The following is a 19235-nucleotide window of genomic DNA, read 5'->3' on the forward strand; positions in this document are numbered from 1 at the left end:
AATAATAAATTTGTAATTCTTTTAATTATCACATTATTTAATTTTTTTAACATCTTGTTTGTATTAATTAACATATATTATTAGGAATTTTTTTAATTATATTATTAACTAGTATTTCAAGATGTTATTTGCAATTTAACTTATCAGCTAGTTTTTATCAAACATAATTTATTTACAAACAAGCTTCTAAGCTATTAATTAGCTTATCAACATCGAACATCAACTAATTTTTCAAGCATATCCTAAATCCAAATAAAAACAATGTCAAACTTATTTTTCGATTCAGTTAACTTAAAATTCGATACTCTCATCTCTTTATGTGTTATTCAATTGATTGTTAACACCCAGCAATTGAGCCATAGCAAACGGTATGATTTAGGGGCACTTATGTCAAAGTAGGATGATGTCATCCATTATTGCAATTGACGTTTTCTTCTCTTTTTAGGTTGGTTATGATTGAGGACAGTTTCTTTACGTGTAGTAATGGTCAATACTATAACAAATATTTTACTACATTTTCAAGACTGGTCCTTAATGTTTGTCATTTTCGATGAAAATCGTCCGGAGCTTCTTTTTTATTTTATTTCCATGCATGAATTCATCAGTGATGTTGGTATATATCTCGTTAGTTATAACAACTAATTTCACACGGATAGAAAAGTAGATTTGGAGTTTATGGGCTACTAATAACTTCTAATGTGGTTTTAAAGTTGATTCGGAGGTTTCCAGGCTAGCCTGCTGCTTTGAGTTTGGGTGGTGTTACGATGGTATTATAGCCGATCTTTGTATCATAAGGATAGTGGGGAAAACCCCATCGAGCCTGATGAGTCATTGAGAGGGGGTATTTGTAACATCTTGGGTGAATCCTGTATCTTCAGTGAAGAAGAAGATGATGTTGGAAAGGCATGACAAGGATGCTAAGATTTGAAGTAGGGGAGTTTGTAACGTGTCCAACATGAATAGAAAGGTGGATTTGTCAACCTCTTATAAACGTACAATTCTGTGCTTCTAATAATTTTCACTATGACTTTAAAGTTGATTTGTAGGTTATTGAGTGAATCTGCTACTTTGGACTTGGTGGGTATTACAAATGGTATACGAGTGGATCTTTGTACCCTCAGGATGGTGGGCAAACATCATCAAGCATGATGAGTTTCTCAAGATGGTGTTTGTAACATATTAGGCAAATTCACATCGCTGATTAACAAGGAGAGGATGATTGGAAGGCTTAATGTGGACACCAAGATTTTAAGTGGGTGAGGTTCAACAACCCGTCTCACATGGATGTAAAGGTAGAATCTATGAGCTCCTTATAAATTTAAAGTTGTGGTCTACTACCAAATAACTTTTACTATGGTTTTAAAGTCGATTTGAAGGTTATTGTGTCGATATGCTCTTTGGGCTTCAAGCATTACATTAGTATTAGTAAAAAATAATGAAAGGATGAGTTGCGTTGAGGGTGTAGTTTTGGAGCATCATCCATGTGTACAAGTTATTCAACCATGTTCTTCAAACAAATTCATGTCAAAATCAAACACCATCGAATCATAGCCAGAGTTCCGGCAAGATTTCAAGCAATGCTTATACCAACCAACATAATCAACTAGAGGAGTACAAAATGTATACATACATACATACATACATACATACATATATATATATATATATATATGTGTGTGTGTGTGTGTGTGTGTGTGTGAATAAAATGAAGTTTTATAATGCACATATTGTTGGGGAGAAAATGAAGAGTGAACCAAGATAGCAAAATCACAAGTGCCAAGATTCTAACCCATTTGAACAATAGTAAAATCACATATGCTGATTTGAGGAAAAATGGTCTTTACTTCTTTGAATCGACAAAGGCAGGGGGTGAAGAGTTAGGAGAAATCGAGAATAATGGCACTCCCATCTTTGTGTCTGGTGCTATATCAATGGTGAAGAGTGAAGTGTCTCATGCGTACGAAGAATAAACAGAGGAGATCAATGGTGAAGAGTATGGAGTGACACATCCATTTAAGGAGAGAATCGAGAGTTTGAGCAGAAAACGACAACATGGGAAAAAGGGGAGTCTGACTGGGATAGGGGATAGAGTGAATCAGACCTTTGTGAACCGTTCAAACCATTAAAAAATATATTTCAAACAACCTTTTGTCTGAGTGGTTGAGATCTCTACCTCTTAATGACATTATTAAGAGGTAAACAATCAATCCCATAGTTTTAGATTTTGGGTTTATGGTTTCAATTTGGAACATGATACGATGATCGACGTTTCTTCGAAGTTGATGATCTGAGATGTGGAACTGTGCAAATCCTGCCGGCCGGGTGATGAGGTAGGGGTCTAACCGGATACAATTCCAAAAAGTAAGTGATATATATTAGTTAATTATTTTTTATTTCTGAAGTAAAACGATAAAAAACCGAAAAACTCTAAAAATACCCATAATTTGACAAGAAATAACCAAATTAAAACACTTTTGTAAACTACAATGACCATCTAACCATCTTTGTATTTTTAAAATTGTAAGGACTAAAAGTGTTACATCCAACAAACCATATGGACCAAATTTGTAGCTTACTCTATTTTTTAACACCAAAATAAACCAAATATTCATTTATCAAATCATAATGTATTTAATTTGGTAATTGGTATTTATTATGGTCATATACCCCTTTCTTAAAACATTCCTTTCATCCCCTTGTTTTCGAATTTCTTAAAACCCCACGCTGTCCAACGGGGAATCCACATTGCACAACCGCGTCCACTGCCGCCCCAACACCGCTTCCGACAAACACCGGCGGAGCAAATGAACACTCTCCGTCAGTAAAACCAACAACATCCCCATTCTCTATCGGCGGATCTACCCTTATCCTAACGCTTTGATCACACCGGTAGCGAATCCCAACTACATACATAAGTAGTTAGTTATGGACTCGCCGGAGCAACGGCGGAAGCGGAAGCGGTTTTCGAGAACCACAAACCTTTTACCTCTCCGCCATTTTCTTCTTGTAAGATCTCTCTTTTACTGTTTAGGTTTTTTTGTTTTCTTTTATCTCCTTTTCCGACGACACACGTCGGCGTTTCATCACGTCGTAGCACTCTCCAGATTATCCTCGTTGCCTGCATACCAAATTGGTTCCGTTACGGTTTTCTCCAAGTTTAACGACTTAGCTCAGTTTAAGATAGAGGACAGGGTTTCGTTTCCTGATCATGTCTTGTTACTAGTGTCAAAACGTACCGGTACCGAAACTGAAATAGATATCGGAATTGGAAATAATTTGGAATGTGTTTACACAAGTAACAAATCGAATTCCTATCCGGATCTCGGTGATGATGGTGTTATGGTGAGGAAGGGCGTATTTTCGGTGGATGAATACAGCGGCAACCGTTTGCTCGTTCGTTGTCCGCTCCCTCCGGTGAACTTCTCATCCGTTATCACACTACAGCGACGGGGCTTGATGATCGATAAGGGGGAAGATAAACCCTCAAATTCATGGGAGAATTTAGCATATGAGGCGATGCTCGACGGGAACATTGCCGTTGTGTTCGTTAAAGGGATCAGTCACCGGCAGGATAAAGAATCAGACCAGACTCAATTCAGTTGCCATTTCGGATTAGGCGACTGGGAAACGGATTCGAAGTATATGCTTATCTCTAAAGCTCTGACTGCAGCTCAAGAAGTGGTTCGGTGTGTGTTGCCGAGAAGCATCCTTATGCACCCTCATAAAGCTCGTGGTGTTCGAGCTACGGTTAGTTTTCGAATGCCTCGTGTTCACGGCCGGGCTCATCGTGTTCTCGTTCCATCTGTGGCTAAGATTTCCACTCTGGAATCGGACATGAAAACCCACAAGCACGAGCTTTGCGTTTGCACGATGCTCTGGAACCAAGCTGACACGATTCGTGAATGGATAACCTACCATTCTTGGCTCGGCGTCTCGAGATGGTTCATTTATGATAACAACAGCGATGACGATATCAAATCTGTGATCAAGAATCTCAATCTCGCGGGCTATAATGTAACCCGACACGTTTGGCCATGGATCAAAACTCAAGAGGCCGGTTTCTCACATTGTGCTATGAAAGCTAGACCCGAATGCAATTGGGTTTCTTTCATGGACGTCGACGAATTCTATTACTTCCCTTATCCCGATCTTACCCGCCCTCGCCCAACCTTAATCCCCTTTCCCGGCCAGGGTTCACTCCGAGCCCTGGTCTCAAACTTCACATCCTCGTCATCAATCGGAGAGATCCGAACCGCGTGCCGTAGCTTTGGACCTTCCGGTTTAAGTTCACGCCCGAAACAAGGAGTTACGGTTGGGTACACGTGCAGATTACAGAGCCCGGAACGGCACAAGTCGATCATTCGGCCCGACGCGCTCGACTCGACCCTAATGAACGTAGTGCACCATTTTCATTTAAGGAAAGGGTTCAGTTATGTAGATTTACCTCAGAGTGTTGCAGTGATTAATCACTACAAGTATCAAGCGTGGGAGGCTTTTAGGGCTAAGTTTTACAGAAGGGTTGCGACTTATGTGGCTGATTGGAGGGATAACCAGAATGAAGGTTCGAGAGATCGAGCACCTGGGTTGGGTACAGAAGCCATTGAACCAGCTGATTGGAGACTGCAGTTCTGTGAGGTATGGGATACTGGCTTAAGAGACTTTGTTTTAGCCAATCTGGTTGACGTTTCTAATGGGGTCTTGCCATGGGATCCATCTTTGTGATATATTCATACTTGATACATTGATTGATTGATTCTTTTGAACCAAACTAACCTTTGTTTCTATCGGGTCGAAATACATTAAAATGCAACACAGTTTGGTTTAGTTTCTATTTAATTTGGCGAATAATTTCTTTTTCTTAATCGACGTAACAAGGTTTTGATTTTGTACCTGTTTTGACCATAAAATTGCTGATCTTGTAAGATTTGACGACGTGGATTATTAAAAGGTTAAAGCATAGTAGATGATAGACTTGACATCGACGTTATTAAATGGTACAAGATCGGTAGGTTTAAGATCAAAATGGGTAAAAACTAGGAAATTTTCTTACATCCACGTTATACTAAACCGAATATTCGTTGTATTTTGCCATTAACATGTAAGTATGAAAAGTTACAAAAACGAGGGCGGTTTTGGACAAATTTTATGAATGTAAGGGGCCGTTTACCAAACGCTTACCGAGGTAAATGTTTATCAAATCACATTATTTTACTGGATGAATATGGCAAAAACTAAGATCTTACCCGGTAATTGAGGACGACGACTCTTGTCACAGTTAGTGCTTACTGGGTAAATTGTTGCATAAGATGCCGTTTTTGTTGACTAAAATCTTATCGGATAAATAGGTGGTATTGTTGAATTTTATCGGTAGACGGTTATCGGGTCCGTAATGTAAAAAATGGAACAATCAAAGAAGTGTATTCATGGCAAGATACCGATGGATATCAGAATGGAGGTAAATTGTGCCTCTTAGAGACGGTCTGGTAGTGCTGACTGTTAAGAAAGCTCTGGCTCTTTTGTATTTATTTAGTATTTTTTTATATAATAAAATTGATTGGTTTGTAAAAGTAAATAAATTAGAATTTAAGTATTGAATTTCATTGATGACTTTGAAGTTTGAAGACATTAGGTTACACTCGATAAGAGAAAGATGGAATCTAATTGCTCACGATAATAAGATTAAATAAAAATAAAATTAAATTAGAGACTTACACATACACACACACATATATATATATATATATATATATATATATATATATATATATTTTGATATTATTAGAAATGCCCAAAAAATATCATATTCGTAAAGCAGAAACATAGATGCACTCCTATGAACGTGGAAAATATACCGTATTAGTCAATTCGACTTGAAATTGTTAAGTCCTTCATAACTGTTTAGTTAAAGTAAGAATTGCTTTTGGTCGAACCATCTAGTTTCCTTTCTGGGCGTGTTTTCTTTCAGGATTCATCGATTAGAATCCTATTTTTATTACATATCTTTTTATTTTTTTTTTTTTAGTTATATTTAATAACTAACTATTGCTTTTATCCAATGGTCATCCTCGTCTTTAATTGATACCATATGTATCAAATGTGATAGACTATAGTATCAGGGTATCACATGTAATTAACAACAATAAAAGTGTTTCTATGTTTTTGTAAAATTAAAAAGATTGATATAAAGATAATAGGACATTTATGTCAACATGGTTTTTGTTATCAAAATCAATGCAACATATCCATAAATAAGGGGGTTGCCATGAAACCGTAACCAAAATTAGACGAGAGAGAAGAGTGCCTCAATAACATTTATCAATAGTTACTGAAAATTATTAAATATTCAGTTTCAATAACCATTTAATTAACAAATGTTACAATCAACCATTTTTAATTCCATAAACCATAACATAACATGACCAATTTATTATAGTCCTTTAGATTTGAGGTTATTGCACTCCATTGCTTCTCTCCATTGCATGAGTACCACAACTTATTTTGCTAATAAAATTTGTCAAAGATGAATAAGTGTTTTTCATCTAATTTCGTTTCTTTTTCGGGTCAAAGCAGAACAACAACTATAAGCGTTAAGTAGAAGAAAAAGATTACGACTGATTGGTGGAATATGTTAATAACAATAACTACAACCCGATTATCCATCCAAAATCCTTTTACAAAAATCAATCTGGTTTCTAAGTGAAAATTACATGAACACAACACCTAATTGCTGCCTGCTGGCTGTCATCACTTCACTTCACTTCACTTCACAACAGCAGCAGCAGCAATACAAACTCCAAAATCCCCCAAAAACGAAAGAATAGATTGACATATGTTAAGATAGAACAAACAACAAAACTCCTCTCTTTTTCTTTTCTTTTCAAAACCCCATCCATCCATCCATCCATCTACAAAAAAGGATTACAAACAGCTTCCACTTCCATTTGGATTTAATTAGGGTATATAATATAATAATAATAAGATTACAAAAAATAATCTGGAGTCTTGCGGGTAGTATCCGGTTCAATCTGCCTTGGTGCCGGATCAAATTGAAGAAAGTTTTGTTCCATGTTCTCTCCTATTTCCAGAATCGCAGCCATGTTTCCACACCGATAACAGTAGTTTGGAGCACTGAATACAGTCACCACATTCTTTTCCTGAATATACATACAAAAACCAAATCAACCTCCTTTCATGATAACTTTATTCCACTATAACCGAATAAGAAAGTGGTATTTTAACATGTAAAAAGAAAGAAAGAATATTAAGTGCCAAACACGTAGGTCATAAATGATGTTGCTATCAGATATTCAAATCAACCAACCATCAGGGATATTTAGCTAGGTATGCAAGTAGAGTAACCAAATAAACCATGTACCTCGATACAAACATGTGAAATCCATCGGTAAATACAAAGATAGTAATCACATAAACTTTATCAAGGTGCAACCAAGTATGTGCATGATCCATACAGTTTTAGAAATATTGCACCTTTTAATTAACTAAATGACAATTTTACCCTTATTAATAGTGGGAGTAATGAATTTCTCCATCCCATAGTTAAGGGTATAATTGGACACTTATTTTGGGATAAATAAAAATATGGACACTTATTTTGGGATGGAGTAAATGATTGTGGATTCTAGTAGCGTTGGCATGATCAACAGCAGGATGATGTAATTGATACGTAAATTGCACGTCATTCTATGGCTTCTGATCTTATAAACAAAAATTATATTTTTGATGTGAACCCAGAAGGAAAGTGCAATCTTTTTACCTTTGAGCTCTTATATCAATGAAGCCAATGCAAACATGAAATTTAGTTGGAGATCACTGAGAGCCATTCTCACTAACCTGGCACCAGTTGTAACCGTCCATGACAAGCTGATGGGCTCTTGAGATGAGAGAGAGCCCATTCGTATGGTTAAACTGAGACGCTATATCTTGTCCAAATGTATAGCCAGCTCCTCGAGGAGAAATTCCCCACCCACATCTGTCATCTGGATCAGACCACAAGAGATCGCACATTGGTCCTTCATGTGGGACCTACAAAGTCACCAGAGTCAGTACATCCAGATCAGCATTTTCTGCACAACTAATGAAATACCACGGCCCTAAGAAGCTTACGGTAGCGCCCGCATTAACCTTAACATAAAAGCAGATCATTGGACTTTTAGTTACTTCATTTAACAAGTATATCAGCATCCATTTTACAACTTGTACCAGAAAAAAACAATGACCACTAAATGCAACATTAATAAACAAATGCAAAGGAAATGAAAGAACTTTCTGGTCCAACAAAAGAGGAGCTATAGACGGAATAAATATGTTCCCAAGGATTTTCAACAATTGAAAGCGGGTTCATGATTATGTTGATTACAAAAAACTGATGTCACAGTGTCCTTGTTTCAAATGGAATGAACCAGCTTTTGCAGCTACTTATTTTTTCTTCAGTTAGGGAGTAACTGAATACAATAGAAAGCTTCAAACGTATGAACACACAATTAAAGGCTTTCTCCAGTAAGAAGATAACAAAAAACTATCAAGTGTTTGTTTGTAAGTTAAGAGTGATGGTTGATTTTGCAGTCATTGTTCGCATTAAAATATACATCACCTTCCAAAGCATAAAATATTCTGAGCAAGATATTTCAAGTACCTCCTGAATGCGGTCCAATGCTCGGATATTATCTAGTGTATCCAAAGATGGTGAAAGTCCTCCGTGCAAGCAAAAGATCTACGAGACAACAAAACTATTAAATATGGGCCATAAGATGAATGGCAGTGATAAACATGCATGAGTAATTCTAACCTGGCTTTCAATAAGTGCTGTAAGAGGTAGGTAATCGAAAAGGTCGGTAAAATGCTTCCAAACATTTGCATTTCCATACTTTCTCAAGCATTCATCATAGAATCCATATCTGAGTTGACCAACAAGATATACGAGTAACATAAGAGGGGGAACATAAGTAACAGGGAAAGAGACCAGCTCCTTCCCCTGCAGATTATAATAATATATGCAAGAAAACTGAAGGGGTCTTCAAGAAATGTTTAGTAGAAATTAGACACAGGATGCTGTATTTGCTAAACATGTAGTATCAGGTAAATAGGGTTGCCAGATCCTCCTCCCCCTCCCCCCCTCTTTCCCTGACCAACAACCCCTAAAAAACTATTACAACACCCTCATCCCATATTTAGTGTCTCTATTCTATTATGGTAAGGAAAACCAGTAATATTTCTGAACTGTGTTAGTCTTGTTGGTGCTAAGTTTGAACACAAACACAACAAGATTTGTGAGATCATAAGGGGCAATTGCTGACCTCATTCCTCAGTGATAGAGATTTCACCAGAAAGTATCAAGGTCTCAGAACAGTATCTCGATGATTACAAGAGAAGACAATGTCCAGTGCAAGAAAGCATCATGCACTCAACAAACATAGAAAATGTATGGAGAGGCAAATAAAGACATGGGGGAGAAAGAGACACATATGATGATTCATGCCAACAGAGGTCATAGAGAAAATGTTTAAAAGCCAAATGTCAACCATATCCCTTAAAATTAGTGAAGGCCACAACCTTTGACATCTCAACAGAATCTACACAGAATTTCTATGCTAAATTGTTTCATGTTATATTTTCGGTAACCGAAAGTTTTAGATTTACCAATGTCTATACCAAATTGAGTAGCCAATCTATGGCCATTCATATAGTGCAACTCAATCAGGAGTCTCTGGCAATAGAATACCCTGATTGCTGACAATGGAGAAGCAACTCATGGTTCAGATAATTGATGCAAAAAGAAGAAATTTCATGAACTGTAGAAGTTGTCACTTTTGTTTTTCTATCATGCATGGAAGTGGGACTTGTAAGTTGTAGCAGTAGAGAAATCTTCAGACTTAGCTTCTTGCGTTGTGAAAGTACTTACCTCTAGGTTGTGGATGCTTTAGGCACTGGTTTTCTCGGTAATACTCTTAGGGTTAGAGAAATTTCATTGTACTGGATCATAGCATTAGAATACCACATTCACAAATACAATGGTAAAGTGAGAAAGCTCCACCATTATGCATGAAATCATGTAAAAGGGATTGCTACTCTAAGAAAACAGCTGACACGAAACTCTAAGAAGTTTCAACACTTTAATCTGCGCACTTGCATCTTATCACAACGCCTGGATTGGTGATAGAGCTTCATGCCAATCCTCAATACGCATATCAAATCCAATAACAAAATGATCCTAGCAAAACCCCTCTATTACCTTCCATGAGAAGTTTATCTGAAGGGGAAATTGACAATCATGCAACGCAGATAGCATAGCACTCAGAGGAATATGCAAAAAGATGTTGGATCTACCAACCAGATAATGCATGCAAGCATCGAGACTAAGTGAGGTGCAGTTATGCTATACTTCCTTAATGTACATCAGTATATCCTCTAGGCACAACAAAGACATTACCATTATCCAAACAACAGTCCAGGAAAGGAATAAAATCTCCCATTCTGAACTTTACAAGGATGGGCAGCAAAACATTTCTGTTCTTACATGAAAAGTAAAGGTCTTACACTTGAGTGATCTGCCGGCTCTCATGATTTCCTCGAAGAATTGTAAGTCTATCTCTATAACGCACTTTTAGAGCCACTAAGAGTGTGACAGTCTCCACTGAATAATACCCACGATCTGCATTAACAATCTAATTAGAACTGTCCTGAACAAAATATTCAATTGGTCAAGGTGGTATGGCACAATAAATTTATAAAAATATCTGAAAAAGGGAACTTGAAAACATGTTTTTACATTTACCATTGTAAAGTCGGCAGCACCATCTATAATAATGAGAATGGATTGATACATAATTATTAAGGAATAGCTAACAGAGATAATAAAACATACTGAACACCTTCACAAGGCCTACCAAATGGATTAAAATCATTAAAGATTAATTGATTAGAAACTTACTCTTACCAATTTGTAGGTCACTAAGAACTGCTAAGAGTATGGACTCCTACCGTTTCTGCCTGATCCAAGAAGACACAGTTGCCATTTCACAAGATCATGTACCATATAGGACTATAACACTACTTGCAAAGCAATGTCACACAACCACAATATATAATTTTTTTTCACCATCTTTGTTCAAACTAGTTTCGGCCTATTTGGCCGATGAAGCATTATTCCCGTAGCAGGTTTATTGCTTCTTAGACTTCTATATTGAACTATACATTAGATCGTTTTTAAACCGTCTGCATTCAAGGCTTACCACAAAGACCATGTTTGGCAACCATAAGCTAACTTATTTTTCAAGCTTATTAAAAAAGCCTTGTTTTGGATGGCCATAAGCTAGAGTAGTGTTTCAACCTGGAGCCTTTTGCCATTTTCTTCCAATTATGCCCCTCATTCTTATTAATACAAAGCCACTCGACTGTAAGGAGAGGGAGAGGTTCAACTTAAATATGGAAGGATGGAATGGCTTATTCAAATAGAGACGAGACCTTACACTTCGCAGATAGGATGGTCCTTGAGTATCATGGGATTGAATACCCCGACCTCCCAGATGATTGTTATTAATCACTATTAATTGTAATTTATTAATTAATATTATATTTTAATATTGATTAATAATTATTTTGATTTATTATTAATCATATTAATTATTTTAATATTACTACTATCAAAAGGGACTGTCGGACAAAAACCAAATCTAACAATTCTGAAAATGTTTGTTGTAAGTTATATAGTAATTATTAGTTTTTGAAGAAGATTATTAATTAATTAAGATGTGTATGGTAAACTTAGATTTTATTCATATTATGTGTAACTGTTTTAAAATCATCAATTATATATGTATATATAGTTTCAAATACCAACCATGAAAATCTTTACAAATCAATCTTAATCGTCCATCTAGCCTGAAGAATATTTGTTTCTATAAATATCTTGACTGTTCCTAATCTAAAGCAAGGATCATAATGAATAAACCCTATCCTCTTCCATAAATATCTCGATCATAATAAATGAACCTGATCACCTTCCATAAATATCTCACTTGTTTCCTAATATAAGTGATCATGGTTTGTATTTGAAACACACACACACACTCTCTCTCTATATATATATAATTATTAAATCAAATATAAGTTCTAAACATATTATATTATTTAATTTTCTTTACCACCTGGTTTGTATTAATTAACATATAATATGAATAGTAATATGTTTTAATTATAATATATAATGTTAAAATTGACTAATTCTGTAACATGCTTTTTTGATTATTTTACATTTCTCAACTAGCTTATAAGCTAGTTTTTGCCAAACAGCTTTAAGGCATCAGCTACCTTATCAGCTAGTTTGGCAAACATAGCCAAAATTGTCTTAAGACATCTAGATTGCAGAAACCCCAATTCCTCAGCTTCTTACTTCCCAACAACCTAACCGATAAATCATTTCCGGCCAATGTCACAATCGCAAAATTCCTACTTCATGAGTATACATGCTTTAACTTTCATGCTCATGATGATATACCCAATGTTTATTAGCTGATCATGAAGCTCTGTATTTCCAAATATACACTTAACATTGAAGAGAACAGGTACGGCTACAATGATGTGTAACCTAATCAAGTTGACAAAACAAGTGGAACTAGTTAAGTGAATTGCATGCTCCAGATTATCTGTAAGCAAGAAATCCTCACATGATTCCATGCAAATCATCTGCTATTGTGCATGGAAATCGTATCCGCTTCTAACAACACCAAAGGATTTACATGCACTGGCACAATGAGGAGTTAGGCATTCATAAGAAACAAACTTGAATAAGCTACAACTATTCGGCAAATACTCTAGTAACCTTCCTACGTTCAACCAAGTAGTTTAAGCAATTACTAAGTTCATCTCTGATAAATTAAACATGTCTCTTGAAGGCATACATTAGCTACCATTTGTGTACACATTTCTAACCAATTAAAGAATGCAATTTAATCAGATATTGAACTCGGTCGACAATAAATAGGTCACTCCTTGACAATTACTCCATGTTTCACAATCAAAGCGGTCGCATTTTACGACTAACCATTGATGGCTAACATAAATATATTTCTATCACCTAGATTTTGCAATCCCATAGGCCAAATGTTAAGAAATTATGAAAAATGATGAAGTTCTGTTTATTGTTTCACTAAAGAAACTATCTTCATTTCCCCCTGTAAATTCATGCATTGATGTGCTTTAATACCACTAATGCACAAAGAAATAATAGAGTTACAAGGTAAATATATAGCAATCTCAATATATCTATCTCATCTGTTGCAGGCCCTGTTAGGTTTTATGGAAAACTGCAACACTACTGGTACAGATCTACAAATGTACAATAATAGGAACAAATGCCAATATTTCATAGATCCCCATCATCTGAGAAAGTGAATTCGATCCTTATGAGCGATCATAAAGTTAATCACCATGAAATATCCGCCCCCCTCCCCCCCGGGCACCCAAAAGAAAGGTCATTAAGCCCTAAATTTCCAACACCTCGCTAAGACAAAAAAAAAAAAAAAATCATGAAGCACAAAATACGAAACTTAAAATCTCACCAACGTAATCACCCATGAAGAGATAATTGGTATCGGGCGGATTGCCCCCTATCCGGAACAGCTCGATCAGGTCGTAAAACTGACCATGTATATCACCGCAAACCGTAACGGGACACTTCACCGGCTGCACATTCCATTCCTCTACAAGTATGGCCCTAGCTTGATCGCAAAGCGTTTTCACCTCCGATTCCGTCAACGGTTTGCACTCCATCAATTGCTCTATCTGCCGATCTACATCCGTGTGCGACGGCATTTTCCCCTCTCCTTTTTCCGATCAAATATCCACAGATCGGAGATCGGATCACAAGGAAAAAGTAACAAAAATTATTTCTAAATCCCCAAAAAATCGATGATTTCACTAACCAAAAATGAAAAACCAATCGGATTCACCATTCAAAACAAGAAAGGTAGGGTTCGATTTTGATATCATTTCTGGTATAACAGAGATTCGTCTCCATTGACTTGGACTTTCTCTCCTCTCTCTCTCTAGAATTTGCAAAAAGAAAGCAATAACGTCTGTATGTGTGTATATATAGATCTGTATGGAACAAAAGTAAGAAGACTAAAATATCACTTTAGTCCTTGTACTTTTGTTTTATTTCAAATCTGGTCGCAATAGTTTAGTTTTTCACGGTTGAGTCATCTTTCCCAACTTTCTTTAACAAGTAACAACCCTAAGGCCTAACCAATCTCACTAACCTTTTCATACTTTTAAACTCTTACCTCTAGTTATTTACTTCTTTATTACTATACTTTCTTAAAATATATAATAATTATATATTGTAAATGAAACTTATACATACATCTTATTTTTTGAAATCTTTTTTTATTAACCGGATATCCAACCCGCTATGAAAGCCGATTAATTACAGGGCGACCACCTGCTTTGCAGATAGTATGGAGTCACCGCATTTGAACCTCCGTGGCCATAAGAAGATTTTTATTTCTCCTTGGATTTGAACTTGAGACCTCCTGGTACTTTTGACCTTTGGAGTCAAGCTCAAACCAATCAGGCACCACCCTTGTGGTTATTTTTTGAAATCTTTAAACTCTATAAATGTTGGATTACCGGATTTGAACCTGAGACCTCCTGGTACTTTTGACATTTGACAGTTTTCGAATTCAATTTCGAATTGGTCATTTTGATTTGGAAAAAGGTACACAGATTCATAACATTTTTCAATTCTCTGTTCGAAAACACTGAATTTTATCCGATTGAAATTTCGATTGTACCATCGAAATACTTCAATTTGAAAGTGTTACACAACTTTCAATGGAATCCAAGCAATCGAAAACCAGGATTTCTAACATTTTAGTCATAAAATAAATAATTTAAAGCCAATTTGACCACAAGAAATAAAGAAAAAGACCAATGAAGTGAGTAAAAAGTTACTCTAATATAGATATATCTATCATACAATTAAGATGCTCTCTGGTAACATATACTTTCACTAGATTTTCCAACATTCAACTGTTGAGTATATGCTTCATTTCTTGTTATAACTCCATTATATTAAAAACAAGTTCTTTATCAAAAAATTGAAGCCTCGATAAGGTAACGTTAGAGGGTTTGTCACATAATGGTTGTAGTGTTTCAAATTCTATTAAAAGTGCATTAAGCTTGTAACGTTATGGTTTTGACCACTGCAAATGACTTAATGTACTCTTTGTTCATAGTTTGTTCGGTTGAACGTAATAGAATGAAATGACAAAGGAATGTAATCGAGAATATAGGAGGAAACGAAATGAACCGTCACATATCTTCATCCTTTTATTGTCGGTCTATAGGAATAGGAATATTCATTTAAACATGTTATTAACATGCATGAATAAACAACTGAATTGAATTAAAATGATAAATATAAGCACAAATATTCTTCAATGTAAATAAGCTATATATAGAATATATTTATTTGGAATATATTTTAGATATTTAATAAATAATGTTCAACATTTTTGAAAAAAAAAAGATTCTTCTGAAGTTGAATTTTTTATAACAAGTATATCTTCTGGAGTTATTTCGAAGAATGCCAAAAGTTCAATTATTGTTTTGAAAACATTTAAATTAATAATTGGTGTTATTAAATATTATTGACGAAAAAATATGTTAAATTGTATTTTTTTTTTCGTAGAATAAGCAAAAAAATAATGAGTGGTCCATGTTTTTATAGAGTTTGCTCTTGAAAAGAAAGAATGTTTTCAAGTGTAGTGGGTAAGACTTTCTCATCTACTTTGACGCCTACCTCTTTGGACGACTGGTGGAGCGGTGACTCAAGGTTGCTCGAGATTTTTACCGGATTTAGAGATTTTCCACATCAACAAGTAATAAATGTGTTTTTCCTAATGCATTTTCGTTTGATCGTTGGGACTCAAACTGGATCTTGGATCATGTAGAAATCCAGCCAAAAGACAAGCTACAAAACTTCTTTAAAACATTGTACGAGTCGCTAGGTGTGTTATTTGGTCTAAACTTATTTTTCATGCTAAACCATAAGTGTATATTATGTTCAAATAAATTTGTAATATGTTTGATAGGGACGAATAATATTATTACTCTTTGAGGGTAGTTTAGATAGTGGTCAGACCTTAGGTTTGTTCCTCATTGGTCATCAGTTCGAATCTTTTTAAGGTTGGTTTGAATCTCCTCAGGACACTGAATGTTTGTCCAACTTTTAACTTCAGGAACTTATATGATTATTTAAAAATGTATAAAGATCTGAACAACTATGATTATAAAGAAACATTGTTTTAGGTGAATAAATAAGAATAAAATTAGAATATGGTATTGGTATGGCTTGAATCATGTGTGGTTATTTCAAATTTCTTATTAAATTATAATTTATACTATATTATAAAGTATTTGATAAAAATTCTTAAAAATTATTTTTTATATATAAAGTACTGTTTATTGGTATACATTATTTAAAATTCAAGATTACAAGTAGATTGTCCTTAAATACAACTTATTAAAACGACATGTTTGAATTCGTGTAACTAACTGTAGATAAACATAATCAAATACAGAATAAACATCTCATTCTAAATATAAAAAATCTAAAATATAATTAGAATAATCATTGAGTTCTAATAGAATACATAACTATTATCTTTATTAAAAAAATTATTATTAAACAAAGAATAAATCACTTTATTATCAAACATAAATTAAATTATAATATAAAATTAAATTAAATAAATTACGCAAAAAAAAAAAACAAAAACTTTTAAATAGTTAATTTGATATAATATCGATATATAGTTTTTTTTTTTAAATTTTTTATGATATTTTTAAATTTATATTTTATTCAAAAATAAAAATATCATTGCTTTCTGAAAACCACATAAAACCGTATCATATCGACAGATACAAAAAATAAAATGAAACATTAAAATTAAGATGTATTTTGTTATATTGTGCAAGTACCCTTTTAATACTCTATGATAATTGTTCAAATTTAATTTTGAAAGTTAAATTTGTATTCACCAAAAGTATAAATACATTTTATTATTTTATAAAATTGAAACTAAATAATTTTTATACTTGTAACACTTATTCTATCTTTTGATATCATCACCAAATTATCTTTTAAAAAAATATACTGATATTAGTTTTAAACTTAAATATATTTGTGTAACAATTGAATAATCTTAATAAGAATGTCAATTCTACAAATCTTATATGTTAATGATATCATTAACTTATCTCAAAGCATTTAATTACATTAAGTGACTATGAGCTCTCAGTCTAGAAGCAGCTCTTAGCTAGAGAAGCTTTGACAGGCTGTCCGCGTCTCTAATTAATAGAAAGAAAATTAAAATGACATGGAATGGATTTTTATCCCTTCCTCCTAACTTAATTCGGAATAAAAGTTTGGGCTCGTGAAGGAATAAAGTCATTATATTATATAAAATTAAACAATTTCTTTTATTTTCAATTCTATTAATTACTACTCAATACTTCTAATCAAACATCCACCAAGTCTAAGGAGCCGTTTTTCAAACATTTATCCGGGTAAGTAGTTAACAAGTCACATTACCTTACCGGATGAATATGACAAGGACTAAGAATCTACCCGGTAAGAATGAGTCAAGGACCAAGAGTTTTATCCGGTAAGTGAGAACGATGACTCTTACTATGGTAAAAGTTTATTGGGTAAATTGTTACATACGATGCCGTTTTAATGAATTAAAATCTTACCCAGTAAGTAAGTAATATTGTTCAATTTTACCGGTAGACACATATGAAATAAGTTTTTAATAAATGACCACTAACACCATATATAACATAATATCCAAATAATATTAAACATTCCAATAAATTTATAATTTCTTTTTGTTGTCCTTATTATATTTTGAGTTGTCTTCTTTTTAAGATACATGTCCTCTATTAACTATTAATTTTAATAAATTTATGTTTTTTTTCTTCATATATCTCTATTTTAAACACAACATTTAGGGGATGTTTGAGATTGCTTATAAAAACAAATTATTGATTTATTTCGATGTGACACCGGTAATAAGCATTTTTGAGTGTTTGAATAAATAACTTATACAGGTGCCAAACCGGTAATAAGAAGTTTTTAAAGAAGTTATACCTTTTTTGACTTATAATAAGTTGATAAGTGCTTTTGTAAAAAAGAATAAGTTGTTTCAAATAAGCAATCCCAAACACCTCTTTAATTATGGTATCCAAGATGCCATTTTTTTTTTCACAAATCACCACATATATTCCATACATAAAATCATTTGAAAACGCCTAGCGATAAAAAACAATTATGCATAATAACAAGTTTGTGGAAATAATATCTCGTTTTGTACACTATAGTGGGAGTCATCAAATATTCTTACGGCACCATTGTGATTGGCTAGTCCAACAATTATCGACTATCTCCTCGTGAGCACCTCACCCTACCACTCATTGTCGTAATTATTAGCATCCTGACATGTGAACCCCACACATATTCAAAATACCGGTTAGATGCATAACGTATTGTTCATGTCATAATCAATATTTTTTAACATGTTCATAGTTTAAAACATGTGAAACACATAACATGCATAACACTATTTAAATATTGAGAACTTGCATATTAGACACGTGTCTCACTTTAAATCGCATAAAACTCACTTGATTGTATATCTCTGAACTCACCTGAATTAACACCCACACACACTATGACACATTGTACTGAGCGTTTATACATTTATAAACACTTACACTACCTTATTTTAGCATAAAACACTATTGTGTCCAATTTCACAACCCACGCTTGGTATATGCTACCTCTCACGTGACTTGAAGGTTATTTACAATGTCACATACAATGAACACGAATTCAAGAAACTAGTTTAGTCAAACTCGCCTATCTTAGTCTTACGCACTTGCGATATCTAGCTTGCCTCTAAACTTGCTCATGATTTCTTCTTTACGACTTCTAACTCGCCTAGCCAACTGCCAACACCTTCATTTTTGCAACTTTATGCTCGAGTTCATCCAACTCACTTTTGAAGTCTCATAAAATCTTTGCAACCTTGTTGCAAAACCAATGCATTCTAAACCATATTAACACCAAATTCTCCAATTTTCTTGCATACAAACACTTGCAATACCCTTATCGATCATATCATGCACTTAAACAATGATTTGATCAATAATAT

At 34.2% G+C, this 19235-nt stretch overlaps 2 protein-coding genes across 2 annotated transcripts; one reads left to right on the forward strand and one right to left on the reverse strand.

Moving 5' to 3' along the window:
• The first annotated feature begins 2925 nt into the window (after window positions 1-2925).
• On the forward strand, window positions 2926-4782 carry LOC112528427 (glycosyltransferase family 92 protein RCOM_0530710-like). Its single transcript, XM_025139452.1, has one exon. The coding sequence runs from the start codon at window positions 2926-2928 to the stop codon at window positions 4720-4722; it is 1797 nt and encodes a 598-aa protein (XP_024995220.1). The 3' UTR covers window positions 4723-4782.
• A 1835-nt stretch (window positions 4783-6617) lies between these two features.
• LOC112527681 (serine/threonine-protein phosphatase PP2A-2 catalytic subunit-like) lies at window positions 6618-14073 on the reverse strand. The gene is made up of 6 exons (XM_025138448.1): window positions 13578-14073; window positions 10555-10669; window positions 8807-8915; window positions 8654-8731; window positions 7852-8043; window positions 6618-7154 (listed from the first exon to the last, which is right to left on the reverse strand). The coding sequence occupies exons 1-6, from the start codon at window positions 13828-13830 to the stop codon at window positions 6981-6983; spliced, it is 921 nt and encodes a 306-aa protein (XP_024994216.1). The 5' UTR covers window positions 13831-14073; the 3' UTR covers window positions 6618-6980.
• Between the last annotated feature and the right edge of the window lie 5162 nt (window positions 14074-19235).

Source organism: Cynara cardunculus, assembly GCF_001531365.2.
Source record: "Cynara cardunculus var. scolymus isolate 2C chromosome LG 15, CcrdV1, whole genome shotgun sequence".
Classification (NCBI taxonomy): Eukaryota; Viridiplantae; Streptophyta; class Magnoliopsida; order Asterales; family Asteraceae; genus Cynara; species Cynara cardunculus.

Excerpts from the sequence above, each read along its gene's own strand:
- LOC112528427 (XM_025139452.1), top strand. The coding sequence starts at position 2,926 with ATGGACTCGCCGGAGCAACGGCGGAAGCGGAAGCGGTTTTCGAGAACC.
- LOC112527681 (XM_025138448.1), bottom strand. The coding sequence starts at position 13,830 with ATGCCGTCGCACACGGATGTAGATCGGCAGATAGAGCAATTGATGGAG. Across the intron at positions 8,044-8,653 it reads CATTGGACCGCATTCAGGAG|GTCCCACATGAAGGACCAAT; the intron begins GTACTTGAAATA and ends GTGACTTTGTAG. Across the intron at positions 7,155-7,851 it reads ACGGTTACAACTGGTGCCAG|GAAAAGAATGTGGTGACTGT; the intron begins GTTAGTGAGAAT and ends ATGTATATTCAG.